General features: G+C 47.8%; 1 protein-coding gene across 2 annotated transcripts; it reads left to right on the forward strand.

The window, feature by feature from the left end:
- Positions 1-221: 221 nt before the first annotated feature.
- LOC119093314 (uncharacterized) lies at positions 222-17,514 on the forward strand. 2 transcript variants are annotated; one of them, XM_037216260.1, is made up of 5 exons: positions 222-345; positions 9,827-10,378; positions 10,861-11,586; positions 16,397-16,507; positions 17,026-17,514. In XM_037216260.1, exons 1-5 carry the CDS (start codon positions 270-272, stop codon positions 17,418-17,420), a joined length of 1,860 nt encoding a protein of 619 aa, XP_037072155.1. In that variant the 5' UTR covers positions 222-269; the 3' UTR covers positions 17,421-17,514. The 2 variants fall into 2 exon arrangements, with proteins under 2 accessions (XP_037072155.1, XP_037072154.1); XM_037216259.1 differs by lacking the exon at positions 222-345 and having other exon boundaries at positions 9,693-10,378.
- The last annotated feature ends 8,621 nt before the right edge of the window (positions 17,515-26,135 follow it).

Genomic DNA, 26,135 nt, shown 5'->3' on the forward strand with positions numbered 1-26,135 from the left:
GAGCGTGAGGCGGCCGGCGTGTTTGTGCAGGCGGTGTAGTCCACGGCGGTGACGGCGCGCGCGGTGCCTACGCTGACGCAGCTTTGCTATTCCCCCACGTGACATATACGTGCACCGCGTCCGGGTGATCCTGCGGGGATCCGACACAGCCGAGCTGCGGCGTGATCACGGCTTGAGCCGAGCCGGCCGCGCCGAGTTCGCCGCAGAGGTGCCGCGGCCGCATCGGAAGCGCTGTGCTGCCTGGCGTCCTCGCGCACGGAAGTAACGGCATGAGTGCTGCGGCGCGTCTGCTGCTGTTGGCGCTGTCCGTGTCCGTGCGGCAGGGGGTCATCGTTACATCGCTGGGTGAGGACACGGCTCGCGCTCCGGCCCTCTCCGGATAGGTGTCGGCTCTCAAGGGCCCCTGGCCTTCTTCGCTGGAATAAGCCGTGGAATTGCGCAAAGATCGGCGCTGACTGGCTGACTCACGAAGTTCACCACGGCTGCTCACATTCCTGAAAAGCTTGGGCCGTTACCTTACTTGGTTAACGAGTTAGCGTCCCCGTCGAGGAAATATCATTGGAGTGATGTGTTCTAGTGCATAACGGTGTACGCGTTATATCAATATTTGTACTGTTTTACAATCGACTTGTAATCGATAACGATAAAACGTTGACCACATAGTGCAACCAAGAGGCCCAAACGGTCCCGGGAAGTCTGGTATCTTTGATGGATTCTCCAATGCTCAACACGTATCTTAAAATTTGAAACTGAAGTTTTCACTTAATTGTCGTTCATTGAGGCAGGTGCGGGAAGGTCTCTTATGGTGGGGGCGTTTTGTTGTGCATATCAATGCTATTGATGGCCTACAATTAGAAGAATGTCTTACACATATGTTTTTGCTCTATTATACTCAGAAGAACGATTTACAAAGATTATAATGAAAAGAACGACTGACAAAGATGTTACACAAATGTTTAGATGCACGCTGACGTCACACAAACTAGCCACATATTGCCAAGGGGACCCATGTCGTTGATCAGAGCCTCAGAGAGTCTTTTTTTCTAATTCGGGTCCGTTTGTGGTGAAGAGTGCTGCTCTGGTAACTGAGCAACCCATTTTGTGACTAACGTATTGGTTCATTCAGTCAAGACACCCTCAGCGGCGTAACCAAAGAGAGCAAGGGGGCCGTGCCCTCGCTGTAAGCCGTGTGCACCCTGCTGGGGGCTGTAATGGTCTTGCTGAGGGCTGCATGGCCGTCTTGGTTGCCGTAGAATCCTGTGGGACCCAAGCCTAACACTTATTGGGAGTGCAAGGTGTTTGTAGCGTGCCTAGAATGAACAAAATGATGTACCTGGCTAACCCATCGAGCCATGGAGACATCAAAATGGATCCCTTGAGCCTTACCTGAGCGAATTCCATTAGCGGAAGGGAGAGAGCAATTTAACCCCGAAGGTTTTTCTAGAATAACTTCTGAACGCTGCTGCATATTCAGGTCGAACTTCGTTTAGCAGTAGACACTTGAATGGTTTATATTTTGGTATAAGAACTAGATAAACCGCTGACAGGCACCGTCGCTGACAGTTCAAAGTCAGGCGATGGCTGTCAGCAAAGGACATTCCTAGAAGTTCGAGTGCCATACCAAATCATGCAACTTTGGGATGGTTACATAGACAACCAGACAATTTGTGATTGCGAACTATGTAGAGGTCAGATTAAAGTCAAAATCAAACCGCCATATTACGGACAGACGCGTTTTATGATGTGGCCTTTGGACGCTTATTTCGCTGTCCTGGATCACGGACATCAAAATTTTTATTATTATTTTGACTTCACGAAGGCCAGGGGATGTCAATGATCTCAACTTACCTCAATCAACTGTTCGCTTTGGGGAGCATCCTTTGTGGCAAGAGTTTACGTCGATTGTTGATCAAATATTAAAGTTATCTCATTTTTCAAGATATTTCATTATTTCCATCTTCTGAAGATCAAATAGGACCACTGATTTGGTATAAACGGCGGTTTATACCGAGCAGTTTTTTTTGCGTACAAGAGATATCTATGTCCAAGCTGATTGCAGCGGGAAGTCTGAGGGCACTTTACTGTATAGGTTTCCTGCATAACCATATGAAGCAGATAATGAAAGGATGGGGTTTTCGGGAAGCGCGCTGCATGGCGGCGCACTGCGTCTTCGTATACCCTCTGGGTTGATAGCTTTTAAGCTGTATGGTAGCAGTGACTCTGGAAGTAGCTGGGGCCCTAGACGCTCTGGGTTCATGACGTTAGGTTTTATTATAGTGGTGACTTTGAAAGGAGTCCGGGTGCTAGATCCAAACGTTTCGGCCATGAGCCCTTTTCAACAATACGTGTTTCGAGTTTTTGGAAGCAGGTTATCTTCGAAAAGTTCTTGATAGTCAGCTGACAATACCCAACACTGTCGTGTTTTTTTAAGTTCGATAAAGCAGACGACAGCCACTTCGGCTACACGACGCACCCGTCGACCAAACGATTCCGGTGAAAGGCTTAGGCGGACGGAGACCAATCCTATGAGAGGCCCAAGTGAACACAGGCAAATTCTGTTATTTATATTCTGTTATATTCTGTTATGCATGTTCTGGGAGAGGCCAGGACGATTCTTGCATTCGAAACGCATTTTCCTGCAATGTTCATATGGTTGTGCATGCACTGAATGGCTTAAGCTGTTGTACAGACTTAAATAATGTTATGTCTTAGTTCCAAAACTAAATACAGTAAACTGATGACAAAATATTTTTTAAGCTGAGGTAACACTCATGAAGTATGAGCTGATTCCGCGCAGCATATTCTTGCAGCTAAGCCAGCAAGATACGACGCCCCAGTCCATTGCGAAGAAAAAAAAGATGGTTAAGGCACGTGGCCGGAATATCATTCCATCTAGCTCTCTGTTCTTCTGGTTTTTCTTCGAAGAATAAGGCTATTAGCACTGCATTATCTAGAAGCTATAATAGGATAAACATGATGAGAACCGACGCGTTCAACAGTCTGTGCACGTTCGTGGGCAAACCATGGACCCGCCATTTTCTTTTTTTTGTCAGAGGAATTGATGTTAGATCTCCGTAGGCAGAGCGAACAGATGGATACCTGAAACCAGCCCAGATCCAGAAAAGGATGGATTAAGGTGGGGGAAGCCCAATGTTCTATCATCATGGAAATGGCTCCATCAGAGCAAAATAACGTTCCAAAATGGGACGGTCATACCACCGCGTATTTCTGCAGGCTGGGCTAGTGCGATGCCGTCCATTTCCAGGATGTGAACCAAAAACACAATATTCATGACATATGACGTATGCACTTATTACCGTGCTGCTAAGGGTACTGTCATAGCATTAGGCTGCTGAGAACGCAGCATATGTTTTGCATTTAAGGGTAGTGCCATTAAGAGTACTGTCATAACATACGGCTGCTGAGGACGTAGCACTTGCTCTCAATTCGTGGTGAAGTAGTAGGTAGTTAGTAAGCCTTTAAGGTAGTGAGTAGGTAGTAAGCCTTTTGTAGTCATGGGCAGTCTTAATCAAGCATTGATTAAATGCTCATTTCTTTCGGCAAGTAATGGAACTGTCTACGTCTCCACGCTAATTATCACCAAGATAGTGAATTTCATAAACTGTGACGTACCTTTAACAGTGCTCCGACATACTTTCAGCTGAAAAACGCCTGAGGCGGCACCTCTGTTCGGAAGGGTAACCCGCACAATCTCTTTTAAAACAACCCCAACACTGCACGGGCCAGTATCTGACCGGTAAACCCGAAATTAGATGATATTGGCAAGCTCAAAGCCAGCCAATATTCCGACAAAATGCATAAATTGCGGGAACGTTAAACATCGTGAACCTCCGTCTGCCAAGCTATTTAAATAGCCACATTGAAGGAGACCACTTCATTGCAGTGATAAGTCTTGTCCATATAGATTGACAGCCAAAGGTGATGGTTTCCATTAACTTATATGACAGCACTATCTGCATGATGCTAATACTATAACAATGATTAGTCGATTAACGGGTATTGGCGGAATAATTTTTACCGCATATGACACCATTGAAGCCTGATAGATGGCTGGGACGAGCACTGTTGTCCAAAGCAAAGACGTCCAATAATTCACCACCGAAAATGATGGTGGCCATTGGTGATAATGTAAACCTGTTTTGAAATGCGAAAAAGGTATTTTTGTAGGGCGTGCAAAGATGTTGTTGCATCTTTCACAAGTTGCTTCGTGAAATTTAACTGACAGACATTTTTAACTTTATCTGTTCAAACATCTTCAAACGAGCGAAATCTGATTTTACTCCCAGTGTTCAGAGACATTTGCCATCCGTTACCGCAATGAATGAAAAACATCAAAGCTTATCACCGCGCAACCTATTTTAGATTTTAAAGCATATACATTTCAGTGAATGTGAAACACAACTCTGGCACTCTTCCACACATTTCAAAGCATGGTCTTCAATATTTCTCAGATAAGGTCAGGCAGATGCCCTCCTGCTGAGAATATCTTTTCCCTCTTGTTTCAATAATACGCATTGCGAGCCTGCTATACTTTTGTTTTGTCACCGCTCCAAGCAATTGTGCCTCTGAAAGGAAAGCGACCTTCATCGGCCTCAGTTCAAACGTGTTGCAAAGGAAACGCTCGCCAAGTCAATGCTGCGCGCAGCACAGGCTGCTTGTAACAGCGGTGCTAGTTGAGCTGGCCATTAGTGACCGCGCGATCATACTTACGCACGCATGCTCTGTGCTTAATGATACGCAGCCAAGAGAGTAGGAGTTGTAGACTGGCAGGGGGTTAATGGGAGTGTCCTTCCTTTGGGGCATATTACAGAAGCATGCTCTAGTAAAACCTCAGGACCAGTTCGTCTATTAATAGCCCTGGGTGATGCCACTGCAACACCATAATTACATAAAATCGTTTCGAGTCAAAATTATGCTGTCAGTGCTTCGTAACAGCACTACACTTCTTCGCTGCAGTTGTCGCCATCGCCGTCGTCATGATAATCGCCGTGCCATCCCTGCTGGTGCGAGTAAAAGAACGTTTGCGATTGGTCTAGCGTGCGGACAGGGCCTGTTGCCGAGGAATACATTGGTTGAAGTTTGAATCTGTGCGTCACTATGAACCATGTGATGCCGCGATTTCCAATCCCAAGGTCCGCCTCGAAAAAGCTGTGGTAAACACTATAGGGAAGAAATCAAAGCCACAGCATAACGTTTCGTTAAATTCGCGGGATAGCAGCTTCCTGTCTGCACATCACTTTGTATAAACAGAATGCTTAGAACTTTCGTAAAATTTATGCCACAAGCATTTTGACAAATTAGGCAAATGGACTGCTCTACTTTCAGAGTAGCGAGCAGGGAGTTCAATGACATATTTATTTAGAATATTTAGATACTTGAAATAGGAATTCTAAACTTATCAGAACTTCGAGAAAACCGGCATTACTGATCAAATCGTACGGTTCTGACATAACAACAAGTAAAAAAATGCAAAAGCTGCGGCATGCTTCCTTTTACAAAGGACCCCACATTATTGAAGGAACGAAGGATTTTCCCGACCCAAAAAACTTAAAACTTATTCGGGGCTACGACTTTCGTCGTTTTATTTCAATATCTGCTCTCGTTAACTGTAACATAAACCAGAAGACACCAAAAGATGTAGCTTTATTTTCACTTCAAATTTCATAAAGTGCAGAAACCGGGCATTAAATGATTACATGGAATAAAACCATCGGTGCTTTTCATTTTGCAATGGTATCCTGAACTATTTCCATGCCGATAGGATTGAAGGGCTGTGCCAGAATGTGTCCAGGTTGCAATGACACATTGTGAACGTAGATGACGGTGCGCGCAAATTGTAGAAAGAAATGGGGTCACAAACTTGTATTGACATGATCAGCCTTTTTCATTTGGATGTGTTCATCTTTTGTTCAGAATCGAGTTGTGAACGAATTACATAACATAGTTTTGACCATGCGCACTCGCAAATCTTAGAACAAAAACCCTGACGCCAAAGATGGCAATTTCCTTCGGCCTCGCGGCAGCGGCCAGCGGACGGACGAATACCGATATCGTTTCCGAAAGTAGAAGCTTTAAAATATTTATAATGCAAGTTCGTGCGCATAGAAAGAACACCAGCGGTATGTCTTACCTGTGCAGTTTTTAGATCTGTAATAGAAACAAATTGTATTCTCAGCTTTGCGAACCGGTGCTGGAATTTAGTAATGAACCAAGGCAAGCAAAAACAGAATCCAATTTGAATAAAAAAACAGAATCAAATTTACGCGTTAAAATCACTGCTTATCTGTTCAGAGGACAACCTGAAAGTTATGCAAGTGAAAGAGTTGATTTAAAAAAGACCTTTGCAACCATGATTTAACGACGGCTGGTCTTGCGCGCCACGCGCCCACCGCCAGGTATCAACTGCAGTGGACAATCCCGCCCAGTTTGATGGAAACTACAACATCGGCTATCTCCCTGGCTCCTAAGATTGCAAGCACGTAGGTTCAAAACTTTTTCGCCGTAGATCATGTGATGCCCCGTTTCCCAAAGCCAAAGTGCACTTCGAAAAGAGCCAGGGAAGTAAATGTCATGGAGGAAAAATCAAAGCCATAGTGTAACATTTCGTTGAATTTGCCGGATGATAGCTTCATGTTCGCATATATTTTTGCCTAAACAGAGTGTTGCAAGCTTTTGTAGCGAAAAGGAAGTCCAATAGGGTTTCTCCCGCTGGAGCGGCTATGCTGAGCTCGTTACAAGAATTCCAAGAAAACTGGCATTGCTGATCAAATCGTATACGTCTTATCAAGAATACCTGAAATGCAAAAAGCTGACATACCCTCTGCAAGGCTTCTGGAATGTGTAACAAAAGTTCAACCGCAGTGGGCTTTGAATTAAAAATAAATAGAAATAGGGCATTGCATGGTTGAGCATTGTTGTGTTTGATTAAGGAAGCAGAACGTGCACTAGTTACAAGTGTGCACCCTGAATGGTTTGTTTATACCCTCCCCCATTGTACTTTATTTATTACCCGCTTGGCCCAGAACTAGCCGTTCTGGCACGGAATACGATAATACTGTATGGGTGTTATGGATCTCAGGCTTAGATGAATGCTTTTGTCTGAAGGCCATGGTGTTAAAACTATCAACATACGGCATTAAACTCCAAATATATGTGCAGTAAGCTCCACCATCCACCTCATTGATGAACAAAAGAGGTCACCACCCCAATGGGTCATTACCTCATTTTAGCCAACGCGTTTGGTAGTTCACACCATGCTCTGGCGCGCCGGAACAGCTGTCAGGCAAATAGAATGAAACCCCATCCCCAGCCCCTGTTTGATGCGCATGCGCCCCAGTCCTTGGCGCATCACCAGTTCTGCCCGTGAAAGATGGCGACCCTGACTGAGGCTCAGGTCGGCTATTGGATAGCTATTGAATAGCTCAGGCTATTGGATAGCATTCGCAGTTTTTTTAACTTTCGCTCTTACGTTTGACATCGTCTGCTAGATTAAAGAGTTTTATGTATATTCTCGGTTAGTGAATGTTTTAGATACATCATACATCAACTGTCAAAAGCAATGCACAACTCTACAACTTATGTCGGCAATTGACACACTTGGTCAGAACAAAAACGCAACCTAGTTTCAACAACGGTGTATTAGAAGCCCTCGCAATGAACGCTCGCTGTATATGCCCGCAAGAATGTTGCTGCAGCCTTCGTTGGCAGGACATTGCGCACATGCTGCCATGAGCTTTTGCATGCAGAACTCGACCGAGCCAATCACAGAAGGCATAGTAACAGAAATGTATGTTGGAGCGCGCCCAATGTAGTGTAGGAATTTGTATACCCTTACGAAGATTACAGGCTTCGTTGTATATGCTACATTAGTGCTTCTACATCTCTGTCGCGACGTCCCACGATGCAGCTGACGAAGGAGACACTAAAAGATCACATGCGGCGTGACCACAGCACACATCTTTTGCGCCAAATTCTCACACAAAACACTGATATTCTAGCATCAGCAGACCACACAAGTAAACTCAACATCCTGGGAGCACCACCGATTCACGGCCACAACCTAGTGCTCAACAAAAAGATGAACCAAACTTATGAAATTTGTATCTGGAGCGGCAATGCAAACAGACAGCACATATGAGGAAATGCCTTTGACAGCTGCGCGTGGATTAGGGCAGCATTAGTGGCATGCAGCAGCGGATTTGCCATGCTCGGTGTTATAGGACACAGTGTGCGCCATTAATGATGCATTCTGTATGGGTGTAGCATTATTTATTTTTTACCACGCTGTACTGGTAGTAACTGATGTTCAATGAGAAGCATGCTGCTAATAAAAACACTTTGAAGCAAACTGGCTGCACAACGAGGTATTTTTCAGCAGAGGTATGAAGAAAACAAAAACAGCGCACAACGTATATCGCTCACGTCTCGTGTTTTAGGTTCTGAGTAGGCCGAGTGTGTCAGTTGCTGACATGAACTGAAGATCTATGTGATGCTTTTGAGAATGGATAAGCGATGTATCCGAAACGCTGAGGAACGAACATGATTTAGAAAGAAGACACAGATCTCTTGGCAAATTACTTTCAGTCTAGGTGACGATATCAAAAGTAGCGTGCGAAAGATTGAAAAACTCAGCTAGAAGTTATCCCAAGCTGAAAACTCCGTACGTTTTCATGCTCTCTCTCTTTCTCTCTCTCTCTCTCTCTCTCTCTCTCTCTCTCTCTCTCTCTCTCTCTCTCTCTCTCTCTCTCTCTCTCTCTCTCTCTCTCTCTCTCTCTCTCTCTCTCTCTCTCTCTCTCTCTCTCTCTCTCTCTCTCTCTCTCTCTCTCTTTCCTTATTTTTTTTCTGTCTCCCTCTTTTCTGCATCTGTTTTTCATTCTGTCTGTACGGGTCCCCGTGTCTGTCGGCATCCTCGTCCCCTTCACTCTTTCTGCTTTTATCCCTTTTTCAGTCCTTGCTTCATGTCATGATCTCCTTTTTTCACTCCCTCCTCTTCTCCATGCCTCTTTTTTCATTTCCTCCTTTTCTCTACACCTCTGTCTTCCTCCTCGCTCCGCTCCTCCCCTTTATTTCGCTGGTGAGCAGCAATCCCCCGGACGGTGTTCCGGACTCCCCCGATGTCCAGCCCTCCTCATATCACGGCGGCGTGGCCGCTGTCTCCCGGCCATCTCTCGGCCGTCTCTCGGCCGTCTCTCGGCCGACTCTCGGCCGTCTCTCGACTGACTCTCGGCTGACTCTCGACCGTCTCTCGGCCGAAGTTGCAGACAAGCTGGGCGGCCGTCACTCACCAGCTACGGCTCTCACGGTCCCGACGGACCGGCTGAGCGATGGTGTCCGCCCGGCGGCGTGTCCATCGGCTCCTGATGTGCGGCCGCCGCTGTCGGCCCGGGTGCGCCGCATCACGCTGTGTCGGCCGCCTCCGATGTGTGGCCGTTGCTGTGCGGCCACCGCTGTCGGTCCGGGTGCGCCGCATCACGCTGTGTCGGCCGCCTCCGATGTGTGGCCGCTGCTGATATGTAGCCGTCTCCGATGTGCGACCGCTGCTTATGAGAAGCTGCTTCTGATTTGTGACTGTTGTTGATGAGTGACTGCTGCTGAAATGGGCCGCTGCTGATGTGTGGACGCTGCTATGGACGCTAGATTTGATCCACTTACTCCCCAACCTTACTGGGCTGGAGCCACATAAACTGAATAGGAAACTCCACCCCTGGACAAGACCGCATGGCTCTTCCCGTGTTCCAAACATTAAGAAAATGTGAAAGGTCGGGAAGTGTGTGTCTTTACACACCCCTTGCTATCTGGTGCGCAGAATGCAACGTCATAGTCACCGGGCCCGACCAGCCGTGGACGCCGAGCCAGCAGCTGGACTGGCGGCCAGTAGCGCCCTCTACGCAACATCAGTTTCCGTCACCACCGCCAGAGCGCGGTGAGGTGGTATTCAGCGTGCAATCGGCGGCGATTGGTCTGACCGTGCATCTGCACTCGGACCACCTGCCCGGCGCGTACCGGATCGAAGCCGACGCCGGCGGCTGGCGCGTGTTCCGCGTGTTCGTGGGCGCGCGCCAGCTGCTGCAGGCGGGCCCGCCGTCCGCCGACTCGGCGGTCCTTGCCGACGCATGGACGTCCTATCTGGTCTCCGCCAGCGACGACGGCCGGCTGCGGCTTCTGCGGCTGCACGATAATGGCACGAGCAGCGCGTGGCTGGACGTGTTCGACCCGGACCCGCTGCCCGTGGACCGTGCGGCGATCCGCACGCTGGAGGCGCCTCCGGCCCTGCCAGGCACCCCGGGGAGCGGCGTCGGGCTCGGCGACGCCTGGAGCTTCTGGAAGTTCGACTGCAGCCCGTTCGACCACCAGCGAGGTAGATGGACGTCGCTCGGCGTTCGTTTAACTGGAGTGAACTGTTTTGCCGTATTTTCTAGGCGTCTGCAAAGAATTGTGAACTACTGTAAGTTCGAGATCTTGTTCGTACAATAATTACCAGCCGTTACCGGTTGCGCAGCTTTATCAAGGAGCATTGACCGTATTGACAAAAGAAGTCATCCAGTCGATGGACGGCGAGTTTTGTCAGTAAAGTCAGTGCTTGCTTGCTAATGCCGTGTAATCAGGCCTTCCTGGTTTACTGAAGGTCAGGTAGTGTCAGAATAACATTTCCCACACCGTAATGTCCAAAACCAGGAGCTCAAGCCTGTCTTACTTATTTCAACCATAACTGGAGGACCGGATCGACCCTGTCACTTTCATGTCGCAAGCCTTGACTGTCTTCTCTCTGTGAACGAACAATGTCTTGTAGTGTTTGCAGCCCGTCTGAGCTAACGTCTGCCCCCCGCGCTCGTCCGCCAGAGCCCCTGTGCCACATCTGGCCCAGCTGGAGTGCGGTGATGCCGGTCCAGTTCCACATCTCCTCCGCGCGCATCAGCCCCGTGGTGAACCTCAACCTGCACGTGCAAACGTCCTCCACCGCCGAGTTGCTGCTGCTGGAGACGCCCGAGCGCTACTACGTCGTCTCGCTCTCGGCGACGGAGCTGAGGCTGAGTCGCGCCGAGCTGGGCGCCACCGTGCCTCGCCTGGTGTCGCGGACCTGCCTGGCCCCGGCGTCGCCGTCGGCGCGCCGCCGCTTCCGCCTCGTTTGGGTCAGCGTGCTCGCCGGCTTCATCAGCGTGGGGGTGGACGAGCCCGCCTCGCTTATCCGGCCCTGCGAGGAGGAGGTCGGTCGGGCCGAGCGGGCAGAGTCAGCTGCGGGACAGCCGCCGCCGACCGAGCTGACCGAGGCGGCGACGGAGGGGGGCGCAGGCCTGGAGGATGCCACGTCTGAGAGCACACGGCTGGAGGAGGCCACGGGTGCGGAGGCGACGGCGACGGAGGAGGAGGTCGAGGTCACAACGCTCAAGAACGAGGCGGAGGAGCCGACCACAAGCGGGCCACCGCCGTCGACGACGACAGAGGGCGCCGCTGAGCGTGCCACCTTCCTCAGATGGCAGGACGGCCGCGTCTACTGGGTGAACAAATACGGCTTCCGGACGGTCGGCGGTCAGGGCCGCTGGGCCGTGGACTGCAAGCCGGGTGCAGGTAACGCGACCAGGCGCGCTGCAGCCGAACTCGGTCGCTCGTCGGTCATTAGGGACGCTCCGTAGCAGCCCAGCTACTCCTTTTGCCGCAGTTTAACCGCTTCATGTCACTTGAGGGTCCGAGGCACTTCGCATGTCATAAATCCTGCGCGGAGCTCATTTGCTCGCTGCTGACGAGCACACCTGATTGTGGACGATGCGTAATTACAGAGCGCGACCGACCCGCGTACCCACTTACGACTCCTCGGAGCTTCTTTCTTGCTTTCCAACTCATCAGCCAGGGCGGTGTTGCAATAAGTGCGGGATATTTGCAAGCAGTTGTGCCGTCAGGTCATCTGCCCGCGCAGACCGACAGGTAGAGGCTCATTCGGACCACCCAAAGAGACTGCGACGTGATAGGCTGATTGAGTTGCTTGCAGGCAGCACCGTTTGACACGCGTGCACTTTTTGACACTAACCACAAACAGGATCGCCTCATTCTGCGATGTTCTTTTGTAGGCAGCCACACCCAGCGCCCATACCAGTGGTTAGAATATTTAGTGAGATTTTAGACGTATATATTTCAGTTACATTTGGCAATGGCGGTCAAGATGTGTGCAGACTTAATCAGAATTTTCCAACAGACCTGTTGCGACCAGACTCAACTGTTTCTATTGTCAGAAGCCTGGCCACGCCGTTTTTGCGTGGGTAATCTTCGACGTTGCGACTGAACAATGTAATCAGTTAACACGTAAACCCCAACAGGCCGTGACATCTCTCTGGAAACGGTCTGATTGGAGTCTGACGGTTAGCAGCACGCTGCCCCACGCAATGCATTAAAAGTGCGAAGCACGCGGCTTAACCTGGATACAGGGTCACTGGGGTTTCAGTCCGCAACAACACTGTGTGCGAGCTCTGGTGTAATGGATGTTGCAAAACCTGAGGGCATTTGGCAAAAACATGCCATCTGCGCGAACAGCTGGCCAATCGTATTTGGCATAAGCATGCCATCTGCGCGACCAGCTGACCAATCGCATGATCGCGCCCCGCCCGCCATTTGCATTACTTAAACTTCGCTTTTTAAAAGACGGCATGGATGGTTTTCAAGCCAGCCTGTTGCGAACCTGTGAATAATAGACACCACAACGCCCTCGCCTGGGTCTGTTTAATGTGTTAAAGGATATGATCCGTATCTGAAGATGTTGAAACAAGCATCAGATGTCATAAGCATGTTCACTTATAAATATTGATATGCGTCTATGCTGAAAAGGCTGTTCTAAACAACGCCAATTTCTTCATTTAGCGAATATGTTCCTTAATACGTCATCGTTTGATTGTGTCATCGTACCTTGCACCACGTTGATTGAGAGCTAATTGACGACCGTTTTGTCTGCAAATCTTGCTAACGAACGTCAGATATGAGCAACTCAACAATCATATTATTCTTGGCTTTAATTGTCGCTGGGCTAATGGAATGGCCGGATTTGAACAACATTACTATGGCGTCATGGTTGCCTGGGTGACCTTGAAATAGTTTTCTCGAGATGGTCTGCACATCTCCGCAGGCTTACAGCTCAGAAACTGGGTGGGTTTTGGTCATAAGAAAGGCAGGTATGTGAACTGCACCAAGCGATCTTCAAGATGGCTGTTTCGGTTCAAAACTCCATACAAATATGGAGCACTCCTTTGAACTGCGGGATGCTCATTCCAACAGGCGGCAGTTTTGCCCCGCATTCATGAATTCCCCTCTCGCTTCCTAAAATCATCTGTTGTAAACTGTGTTTTGCACGCACATAATGTACCGTCTAAAAAGACAAGACATATACACGTTTAGGTTTTTCACTTCTCCCATGAAGAGAAATGCTGCCAACGGCGAGGAATTTCCTCGCCTTCTAAGACGAGTTAATGTTTTGATTCAGGGGTGCAGGCAGGGGAGCACAGGGAGCGCGTCCCCCCCCCCCCCCCTGTGGGTCCTGATGTGAAGGCCTGAAGGGAAGGGGTCCCTCTGACAATGAAAGGAGATACGAGAACTTATGATGAGATTCCACAAAGAGACAATGGAACGGCGCTGTGTCAGGCAGGGCTCCAGAACCGGACAGGAGGCCCATTAAGCCGAAGTGGAGTTTCTGTGCCAATTATTGAACAATCTGTGGCGATAATTGATCTGATTGAAAGAAGTCAAAAAAGAAAAAGGGCTTATCCATGTTTACCAGAGAACGTTCACCCTTTCGCAGGAACGACTTTTGAAACAAATTACACGAAAAGTTTGCGGCCTGCGCGTTCGCAATCTGAGCAGCAAGAGCAGCTATCGCCGGGTTTGCAGTTTCCGTGAAGCCAAGCGGCGTTGGCCGCTGCAGATAGCATCAGGTGGCTGTCGGCGGACGTGGGGGACTGGCCGTCGTGAAATGTTGCTCCCCAAACTCTTTGGGGGAGTGGCCGTCGTGAAATGTTGCTCCCCAAACTCTTTGGGGGAGTGGCCGTCGTGAGTGGCCGTGGGGGACTGGCCGTCGTGAAATGTTGCTCCCCAAACTCTTTGGGGGAGTGGCCGTCGTGAGTGGCCGTGGGGGAGTGGCCATCGTGAAATGTTGCTCCCCAAACTCTTTCAAGATCAATTCATACCATTCCAAGCTTAGATGCCCCCGACAGTCTTTCAAGATCAATTCATACCATTCCAAGCTTAGATTGAGCGTGAATTTCATGTTTATAATTTGAGGATGTCCTCTGACCAGATTGATAGCTACAGCAACCCGAAAATAGAAGATGCCATTTTTTCGGTTCCATCATAAGATTCGTGCACAAGTTCGCGATGCTGTAAGTGTTAATCAATTGCTATGATCAATCTAAAAATGGTTCAGGTAAAATGAATGCCAGAACTACCCTCTAAGCACAAGAGTTGATGTTCTAAAGCCTTCTAAAGGGCTTATGTCAGATGTGTTATTATTTTCTTCCGCCCCTTAGCCGTCACCTAACGTGAGCCACGGAACGAAGCCGTGCAGCATTCGGAAACTACAACGCCGGACATTGGGTTTTTGTTTCTAAGGTTTGCGAGCGCGCACATTCAAAACTATTTCGCATAAATATTTTCGCCACCGATTGATTCTGTTCGCGGGTTGAGTACTCTCAGACGTACATAGAGTGGTCATTTCAATGCAAACTTGTAACGACATTTCAGTCCACAATCTGCGTTCGCGGGGTCGTCAATATCTCTGTAGAGCCTATCACAAATCTTACAAAGCCTCTGAATTCCATCAGTTTAGACAACTCTCGCTAAACCATTACAAAATGAATAGCGTCAGCGGATTATTCCAGGCAGACATTTAACACCCGCTTCTTTCAGTATTCTGAATTCAGAATACACGTGACATTGCATATCCCGGTAGCCTTTGACCTGTGTTCCACTTAAAAAGGTGAGCACAATACAAAGCGAAGAAAATCGTGCTCCTTGAAGAAAGTGGGTCTTTCTGGTAATTTTTTTTGGGGGGGGGCCTAGAGGGCCTAAAGACCCTCTGCCTCTGGTTTTGGCCGCGCCCGTGGTCCGACTTCATTCATTACGGATATCATTTTCGGAAGTCCCAATGAAGATTGAGCCGAGCGGTTTGCTGTTGGACGTCTGCCGTGAATTCCTCAAAATAGATGTGCTTCTCGTTATTTGTGCGGTGCCTAAGCTGTGTAATGGAAAGCGTTTCAGATCGGTTTTATTTCATACATGTGCTCCACGATAATAGTACACAATTTGACACGATGGTATTTTGCTGCCCTATGTGACGATGTGCAGGCGTGTACTGTTTAGGGCGGAATAAAAGAGTGTAGGGTCAGATATGGCCGGTCTTCAGCGGCTACGCCTATTTCACTCATTTTCTTCCGAACTGAGAAGCCATGTACCAAGTGCGATACACTTTGATAGGCGCTCAGGTTTAAAGATTTCACTGATGAACGATATTTTTTAATCATGAAATGCACAAAATCCGTGATCCATTGGATATCGATATAAGTAGATGAAGGTATCAAGTATGAATAGATTCGAAGGGCGTAAACCTCAAGCGAAGTGCATATAGAAATAGACGGTGGAGTCTCAGCCCATTGCATACGACTGTGATTTGCCCCGCACCTATTTTTCCGTAAAAAAAACCTTGGCTCTCGCACAATACGGCTTGGCGCTGAAGATTCAGTGCGCTTTGTTAACTGTCATGCTCAAAACATCATAATAATGTCGACAAGAAGAGAAATGTTGAAGTCGATGTTGAAGATCATGGGTGTAAGTCCTGCAGTAACTTGACGACCGGGTACAATATCAACTTCAGCCCCAGTACCCACGCGCGAACCCCAGTCAATGGCCATACTTGCGTGTGAACGGCATAAGGGGGAGCCTTGAGTAACACCTTGGCATTATGGCCTAAAGCAATTGTGCTATCCAGATGAAGCCTAGCACAACAGAGTCTGTATAGAACATCGTCACTGGCTGTCCGATGTGGTCCAGATTGCTTCAGGACTCCATGGTTTGTTATGGTTAACTTCTTAGTTTTAGTACGAAAAAGCCGTCGTTTAGAAGATTAACCCCCGAAAAGCAAACAAACGACGACAGACACCATACTGGCGTATTCAATGGGCCCCTGCCGTGATACAATCACCCGGGTCGTTGGGACCCGTATTGGTGCTGGAAACTTCCCGCGACCATTCAGCAAGCGATCTGTCCATTGTTCACGGGGTCCAGTAAGCTTCAGTCGGACCCTGCCGTTAATCTGAAGGCTTCTGTCTGCAGGATTGGTCACAGCAGGAAGTGCGCGGTTTTGGCCAGTATATGTTGTTACAATATCACCTTCTGTGGTTTTCAGATGGGCGAAGCACCGACGAAGAGAGTGGTCGTCACAACTTCCAGTCGAACACAGGGATCATCTCTTTCCACGCACTGAAACCTGAGGGGACCTTGAGTGAAAGCGATGAAGGTGATAACACACTATGGGGCTGCTGCGCTTGCCAATCGCTGTGCGTTGACCTGACATGTTGATAACGTCATCGTGTGAAATAGGCGAGTAATGATCGTGGAAATGTGTTCGGGTTCATGGATTCACGAAACAGCAGGCACATGCTGACACTGCAAATATAAAACATGGACTTAATTGAAGGAAAACGTAGACATTGACACACGTCTAATAAACTCGTAAGTCACCCTGGCATGTACCTAGACATGCAAAGCTCCGAAGTGGTGGTAGTTCGTGAACTTAAGCACAGCGCGAGGTGCAAATAAATTCCGCAGACGCGCAGATGAATTCATCGCCTCTCAAGTTATGATGAATTGGCCCGTCACGGCAAACAATTTAGCGTGCTGCTGGATGCAAAAAGAGGTGTGAAGAGTGGACTTGCCAAAGTTTTCTTTGTAAAGTTTTCTTTACGTGTCAATGAGCGACGAAGTGTCACCGGGAGCAAACAGCAGGCTCTGACACATCCTCCCTCTCCCTCTCAGACCCGGACATCGACACGGGCTCCGACGTCAGCGACGACCGCGAGCAGGGCCTGGCATCGTCGCAGCACTTCCAGCTGGCGACGGTGGTGCTGGCGGTGCTGAGCACCGTGCTGCTGCTGGTGTCGGCGACGCTGGCCAGCGTGGTCATAAGCCAGCGGCGGCGGCGAGCGCTGGAGCTGCTCGGGCGTCGTCTCTCGCTGGGCGGAGCCGATCAGTTCGCCGCACTGACTGACCACGGCCACCAATACGCCGAGGTACACCTTTACGAGGACCTGCGGCCGATGAGCGTGCGGGACGGCGGCAGCTCGTTCAAGCCGGTCCGGCACGAGACTACGCCCTTGTTCACCCGCGCGCCGTCCCCCGACCAGCTGCCCCCGCCGCCGGACGACATGTGACGGGTGTCGTCAATCCTCCCGGGCCCAGTCCTCCCGGGTCCCAGTCCCCCGGGTCCCAGTCCCCCGGGTCCCAGTCCTCTCGGGTCCCAGTTCTCCCGGGTCCCAGTCCCCCCGGGTCCCAGTCCTCCCGGGTCCCAGTCCTCCTGGGTCCCAATCCTCCCGGATCCCAGTCTTCCTGGGTCCCAGTCTTCCCGGGCCCCAGTCCTCCCGGGCACTCCTCAGTAGCCGGCTGGGTGTCAGGAGCGCCGCTGGGTAGCCGCCTTCGGGGTATCACCTCGGTTTGCTGTCTGTCACCGGGGGATACGTAATAGGCGCCAGTAGTGTCAGCGGTCACCTGGCTTCGGTGTGACATTCTTTGTTTCCTGCCGTTGGCAGGTATTTAAATGGTCCCCCTCGCGTTCGTCTGCCTGTGTATGTGTGACAAGATCACAGTCATTGGATGAAAAATGCTGACAAATGGTGGGGATTTCATAGGGCTCGAAGCCATACGGAACCGCTGGGCAAAGTGATGTTAAAGTCATTGTGATTTTGATCATATGATTATGCAAGGCGGTCTTGTTTGAATGCACTCCTGCATTTAATACCATGGCAAACGGCAGAACCCTTTTCGATGGAGAGCAATGACTCTGGAATGGGCTGCGTTTCGCAAGTTGTAGAAGTGCCTTCAACAGTAGTCATTCCTTGTCACATGTATGGCCGCACGAAAATGTTGAAAACGTTTGTGTTTACCAGAATGAACATTTGGTGCTCATGGATGGAAACCAGTGAGAGCTTTTATGTGTTTTACGATATTGATCTAGTCATGGCCCGCGACGGACAAAGCTGAACCACGATGTATTTCTATATACCTTTATGACTGTTCTCTTCGATCGCTCAGTGTTTAGTCAAAATCGTCAAACATTCACCATAAGCACAAAAGGCTGCAATAGTTTGTATGGTGTGAACAAGGTCTGGTCCTTGCCCTCCGCCCCCACACTTTTCGGTCAGTTTTATGACGTTCCGCTACGGACGACATTCACTCAGATGTCTGGACGGCAGGGCTGCCACAATGCATCGTGAAGAATACTAGTGTCCTTTTCACACCGGTGTTTATTCGGCTACTACATTTCCATGGAAATAAAATTCTGAAATGCGCGAAAACGATTAAAACCAGGAAGCAAATCTCATCATTTTCCGTCATACCTATCATTAGTGCTTGCGTGAAAACGGCTGAGGTGTTCGAGATGTTCAAGCGGACTAGAGGACGGGCTGGACGTGCACGCACGATCTCGCCGTGTATGGGAGTTGAGGATGTTCCGGGATAGAGACATTGTTGGGAGGGGGAAGGGGGAGTTTGGGTTGTGTCACTTCGTCATGTCTTCTGTGTCAGCGTCATCGCTTTGTCATAACCAGCGACATGCTTATCTGTTATCTGTAACGTTATCATACAACTGCCACTCGAACAGCATGCTGTACACGATGCCCGACAACGTTGTAAATATTTGCCATGTTTCCATTCGTGGAAGTCCACGAATGGAGTGATGCTGAGCAAATGATACATGGACTCAACAAATATCCCGTTACTCATTCGCACCCGGTGCTTGCTGAAACGCAGACGATCATGTTTTGTCCTCCTCAGCTCCCCCATGCTTTGTCTTGGCATTGGCTGACTTGTGCTTGTGCGATAGCTGATGTGAAATAAATATACGTACCGTGTGATGTCTCCCTGTGCGCGACAATGAACTTGAACTTGCAAAAGGTGAAGGTGAAAAATGTCAGAAATTAAAGCAATGTCTTAACCGGAAGCAATATCTGACCCTCACAGTCCGCTTTGATTTAAGTGAGCGTACCATATTTTGTACCTTTCATTAATTGCTAGATTAAACGCCCACGATTTAATCAGTAATATCAGCTTTCTCGAAAGCATTCTGAATAGCTCAGAATTTCGATTTGAAGAACCCGGTCCTGCGATAGAAATATCAGTGGATACTTTACTCACCACTATGAAAGTAATCAATTGCATTTGTCTCGCTTTTTCAAACGTGTGTGCTGTGCAATGTTTGCAGCACATTTATCAAAATATTTGTGTAACAAATGCTACAAGGCTTGAAACATTTTGTTAGACCAAAATCATGTGCGAATATGAAGTTACTATCCCGCGAATTCAACGAAACGTGATCCTATGGCTTTGATTTCTCTCCTAGACGTTCAATACCGTGGCTCTTTTCGAACCATACGTTGGCTTTGGGGATGGGATGACACAGTTAAAAGTGGCATATTGGTTCAAAGTTCAACCAGTGTGCTTCTGCGTAACAAGCCGTTGCCGTCCACTGGGCCATACACAAACATTATTTTATTCGCACCAGTAGAGGCACTACAGCGGTTGTCATAGCACGGCGTTCGTGACGAGTACAGGGAAGAAGCGTTGTGCTCTCATAAATTGCTGACAGCGTAGCTTGGACTTGAAACTAATCAACATTTATCTCCTTATCATGTCTTGACAGCTCTGCAGTGAAACTACCCAGTGCTTTTATCAAATATGGCTGACCCTGACGTTTCATTAATGTGTTCTCAGCATGTGCTCCAAAAATGGGACATTTCCTTTAAAGGGAAAGCTGCACATTTGAAGACAAAGCAAACATCCTATGTGATGAAATAAGCTCATCTATAACTATTGTTAATTATGTATATTTTTATAACTAATCATTTATATTATATTAGTATTTATGTTAATGCTAATAATATTGTACTGTTTAACTTTTAAAGGGAAGGGAATGCTCTAGACAACACAATTTTTCTGTTCAGTAACTATGCTCTTCAATATGTTATTGCTTGACTGCGTCAAGGTACCTCGTATGATGTTGAGTTAAAACCAATTGGCGGCCGTTATATCTAAAAGTCGTGCTCACGAAGCGCAGATGTGAACGACTCGTCAACTGTATTCTTCTTGGTCTCGATGATTACATCGCCGCATGGTCAATGAAATAGCAGGATTTGAATGACGTTATTATGGCTTCATAGATGCATGGGTAGCCTTGAGATAGTCTCCCAGAAATAGTCTGCACATCTTGGCGGCCGTTTAGCTCAGAAACTAGAAGAGTCTAGGCCTTAAGCAGGGCAGGGTGATCGACGGCGGAACGAATGACCTTCAAGAGGACTATTCCAGTTCAAATATCCATACAAATATGGAATACTCCTTTCAACACACCGAAGCAAACAAAGTGGTCCGACGCACGGGTACCCAGCCTACCCAACCATCTAATGGTCCATCCGATGAATGATGTTCCGAAGCATCGTCCAACACCTTCGATTGATGCTCACCATTGCTACGCTTGGTGTATGCTAAAATTTGGGTGAACTGCAAGCTGGCCTTAAGACACGAATGTCTATAATGAGACTCGTTTCGCATTATAAACTTATTCGAAATGAGGCAAACGTTTGATTGCCATTAAATATCAATGAAATCGCATGATAAAAATCATTCCATAGCAATGCCTTTTGTATATGCTTAAAATTAGTATAAACACCCTGGAAAAATCGGATCTTTGCAGTACATTAATCCTTTGTGAAAACGATATTATGTACACTTACACTGGTCTCGCTTCAGACCTTTAAGTGCATGGTCGAACGTTGCTGGTGATTATATCCAGTCATTCCAGGCAGAGTGGTAAGTTGGCCTGGAATACGTGTACGAGCATTTAACAAATTTTGCTGGATGCACTGAAAAATGTCACTTGCGTTTATCGGTCAGCCCAAAACCGATGCGCCACCTCCAACGGGCAAGGATCGCAAACCGAACAAACTAAGTGACAAACTGTGACAAAGCTGACCACGTTGCTTGCTGGCAGCCTTTGCCGTGGCTTTTAAAGGGAATGTTTCACATTTGAAGACACTGAAGTAAGCATCAGATATGATGAAGCAAACATCAGATATGATGAAAAAACTTATTTATAGCTCTTGATATGCTTTTTAGGAGGAAAAGCCTGCTCTAGGCGACACAATTCTCTGTTTAGCAGATGTGCTCCTCAATGGGTTATGGTTTGATTACGTTATCGTACCTTTCACAACATTGATTGAGAGCCAATTAATGGCCGTTGCATCTGGAAAGAGCGTTCACAAACGCCAGATATGAACGCCTCGACGGAATATTTGTCTTGGCCTTGATCGACGCATGGCTTCTGAAATGGCAGGATTTGAATGACGTCATTATAAGGTCTTGAAAAAGTCAGGATTGTGAACAGCTCCGAAAGGTCTTCAAAATGGCTATTTCAGTTCAGAACCCCGTATAAATGTGGAACACTCCGTTGAAATAAACTTTGTCTTGCATTAACCACAAGTCTGGTCAGCCCTGACACATACATTGGCGTACTTTTGTTTACATGTTGAAAACTTCGGGCCTCGTTCGTTTCGTCCTTAACCGCTCCGAAAAAAATTCGCATGCTATCACTTTGTTCGACTTTGTATCCCTTTTGTATCGATTTGTTATCACACCTATACGATTGACCTGCGCATAGATGATGAAAGCGATGATGCATAGCAGCCAGAAAGAGCAACAATCCATCATGCTGGAGTAATAGAAACACCTCAAAGATTTCCTGAAATAAATGGCCCCAGCACCCAAATTTATTCCAGCATGCGTCTATCGAGTCATCTCAGCCCTGTCAGCAATTTCTGACGACAGATCATCGATCGAAGCTGCGCGTGGGAGCACACCGTTGATGACAGACGTCATCTCGTGAACGGCCGGGACGGCTTCGTCATGGACTGAAAATCCAATACGCCGACGCATCGGCGTCGGTTTATATTCTCAGAGGACGGTTCTTCAGATTCGGCACTTCGTCGTTTTGGTGTAGAGGCGATCAACCCCGGTAGTGATTGGAGCAACAAATACTTATTGTGGTATCGCGAGGACCTTGTTATTCGGTTCCTTAGTTTGCCCTCGTCGACAGCTGCACAGATCAGTTATTCAGGGTCATTATGTATTGACCTTTCGGGACGTAGTCCAGGCAACTCAACGAAATTTCAAATGCAGGCCGATTAAAATCGCGTTTTTACAAATTTCACATCCCTTCCGTCTCAATCTGCAGGGTACAAATGATTGTACGTCAGCACCAGGCTGCCTTATTTCAACCCGTTTTTTAGATAGTGTGTCAAATGTCGCATATATGACAGGATGCGTGATTTCTTAAAATGGCATTGTATGTATTGTACTCATTGCCATTGGCTGTTGAAATTCATCTGTGCTACAGCCCTTGCTTGGATGTAATAATATATCGACCCCGGCCTCTTGTCTTGTTTCCTTGAAGCCCGCAGGCCCGCAAAATACGGGCCAAAACGGCCCAATATGGTACCTCTTTCAAGTACAAATGACGACGGCCGTCAGCAGCTCCTGACGGTCGTCAGTTGTCGCTGACCACGGCTACAACGCTCCGACTGACGACGGCCGTCAGCAGCTCCTGACGTCGTCAGTTGTCGCTGACCACGGCTACACACTCCGACTGACGACGGCCGTCAGCAGCTTCTGACATCGTCAGTTGTCGCTGACCACGGCTACACGCTCCGACTGACGACGGCCGTCAGCAGCTACTGACGTCGTCAGTTGTCGCTGACCACGGCTACACGCTCTGAGGATACAAAAAAGGAAGAAGTGTAGTACTGTAAGAAAACGCTTGCAACTTCATTTTAACTCTAAAATAATGAAATTAGTTTCATTTTATCTTATTGGTGTTGCGGTGGCACTATCAAGTGCTACTGTTAAGCATAAATGGCCTGTGGCTCAGACTTGTGTTGGACTCATTTTTTTATTGTCGGCTCAGGACTGACTCGCAGATTTTGGGATCCGATTCAGCTCACTACTCATAGTCCTCCCAATTTTTTGATAGACTCAGTTTAGACTCAGTGCTTGCATTGAGTCTTTTGACGCACGACTCACGCAGCTTTCAAATCAAAGATCTGATTCAGTTTCTGTAAAAGGCAGGCACACCGCTTGAGACCGTAAATCATTTGTTTACGATGCGTGAGATAAGAGAACCCAATGCTTATGTTGAATTGAATAGACCATATATAGATACATATAACATTATATATATATAATATAACATATATATATGTTTTATATATATGTTTATATATATATATATATATTTATATATATGTATAGCCGCTCCCGCACTTTAGCAAACATTATTCCTCACGACGTCCGTGCAGAGAACTTCTAAAATGGCATTGCACCCGTCCTCAGGTCGAAGTTCTTACATCTCTACTGGAAGGTGCATTCCCGCATGTTGCCACATGCAGCAGGCTTCAAAAGAGCACTAGAAGGAAGCCATGGCGTTCAGTGTAGGCTTTGGGTCATTACTAGAATTAGTCCGGCATTGGTGATTAGCAGCATCTTTACAAACATGTAAGATGGACATTTCGAGCGAGATTACATCGACGATTCTGCATCATGAACGTTAGTGAAGATCACCGAATGGAGTGTTTTGTTTTTGCCATGTCACATGTGCTCGTTCAAGCGCACGCTGCGCCTCGTTTCACCAAGTAGGTGCTTTAGGGCTATTTGCATAGTCGGCAGGTGATGAGGTACACGACATTTTCCCACCAACCCAAGTATGCAGGAATTGCATGCCTTTTCCCAGCTGGGAATTGTGTTGGGCAAAGTGTTGAGGTGGTAAGGTCGCAACTAATGCTTTAGTGCTCTCCCGGAGGGCGTGGTGATGACCTAATGCTTGATTGCTGGCGCTTAATTGCTTGTACGCGGATGATGTGTGGGTATTTGACGCATGTTTTGATTATACATTTACTGCGTTGAATTATCAAATCTGGAGATTCCTTTCCTTTGAACAGATATTGTGTCTGTTGTTTGAAATGCGAGTCATGCAATGCATGAGATGTTGGGAAAGATAACCATAAATCTTGAAATTTGGAAGGCAATTTCGTTATCAATATCTGTGTTAGATGCCAACATAATTCCAACGTGTGCGAACATGTCTTCTGACCAGATCAAATATTTCAGCATTCGTATCAGGTTTTCTTTCAATGCCTCACTTAAATAGTGAGATATTATATTATGATATTATATAAATAGATATGCCACGCTGCAGGCAAATTACATTTACATTATGCAAGCCATCCAGGCAATTTAGCTCAACTAACAAGCAATTCAGCCATTCCGGTAGAAGGCATGCATTTAGGCTTCATAATACCAGAGGTGGGACGCCTAACACAAAGAACGTGAAGTCCAGGCCCTTCTGGAGCGATAGCCAAATACGCTGTTCATCGTGGCTTCCGTTTGCTGAAGACGGACGCACACTGATACATACGTCCAGCGGGACCATGAACGTACGGCCATTTATGTACCGAGTTCAAGCTAATGTCGTCTTCATCGGATGCATCCGTCCAGCGGGACCATGACGTACGGCCATTTATGTACCGAGTCAAGCTAATGTCGTCTTCATCGGATGACATCCGTCCAGCGGGACCATGACGTACGGCCATTTATGTACCGAGTTCAAGCTAATGTCGTCTTCATCGGATGACATCCGTCCAGCGGGACCATGACGTACGGCCATTTATGTACCGAGTCAAGCTAATGTCGTCTTCATCGGATGGCATCCGTCCAGCGGGACCATGACGTACGGCCATTTATACCGAGTTCAAGCTAATGTCGTCTTCATCGGATGCATCCGTCCAGCGGGACCATGACGTACGGCCATTATATACCGAGTTCAAGCTAATGTCGTTTTATCGGGGCATCGGAGCGAACGCTGACCAAACTGCTGAAACGATCAGGTGCATCATAAGCCTTAATGAGGCTTCAGCGGGATGCTCGACATTTGAAGATATCTAAACAAGAATCAGATGCGAAACTGAGCCCACTTGAAATTATTGGTATATTTTAATTGGGGAAGACTGCTCCAGACATGCACAATTTCTCCATTTACTTGAGCGGCGCTCAATACGTCATTATTATTGCGTCATTGAATCTTGCAAAATATTGGCTGAAAGTCAATTGACGGCCGTTTTTTCAGGAAATCTTGCTCACGAACTCAAGACATGAACAACCCGAAAGCTATTTTTGTCCTTGATCGCCACATGACTACCATAATGACAGGATTTCAGTGACGTATTATGAAGTCATGGATGCCAAGCGACCTTGAAATAGTCTGCCCCAAATGGTCTGCACATCTCCGCGGGCGCGTGTCTCAGAAACTACAGGGGCTTAAACCTTAAGAAGAGCAGTGTTGTGAACTGCACCGAACGATACTCGAGGTGGCTATTTCAATTCAAAACCCCATGCATATGTGGGAATGCAGGAATGCTCCCTCGAACGGCTCAAACACGAGCGATTTCATGACATGATTTAACCTTAAAGGATTTTTGAACCGCAGCCAATGTAGGGCAGCGGTAAATATGTACCCTGTGTATGTAAGAAAGGCTTTAAACTCCCGATTTATCGGTATTGGAAGTCATCAAGGGCGTCGCTTTGCGTACTTTCGGGGGGGGGGGGAGCCATTCCCTTCGACCCATGCTGACTTGAGTCCCGAATGCTCCTCCTAACCCCCTCAATGCATAGGTGTTTCAGATGGGCCCCTGGCCGTCCAGGATGCACAACGGCTGAGCCTGCTGATTGTATCTGACTGTCCGGTCGCCTGTTCACGGTGATGCGCCCATTTGAAATCTGAAAGTGGCATTGAGCTTTCGAAGGTTCGCTTACTTCTCCACGTGCACTCGGAC

This window comes from Pollicipes pollicipes, unplaced genomic scaffold, assembly GCF_011947565.3.
Source record: "Pollicipes pollicipes isolate AB1234 unplaced genomic scaffold, Ppol_2.1 Scaffold_4002;HRSCAF=4701_pilon_pilon_pilon, whole genome shotgun sequence".
Taxonomy (NCBI): Eukaryota; Metazoa; Arthropoda; class Thecostraca; order Pollicipedomorpha; family Pollicipedidae; genus Pollicipes; species Pollicipes pollicipes.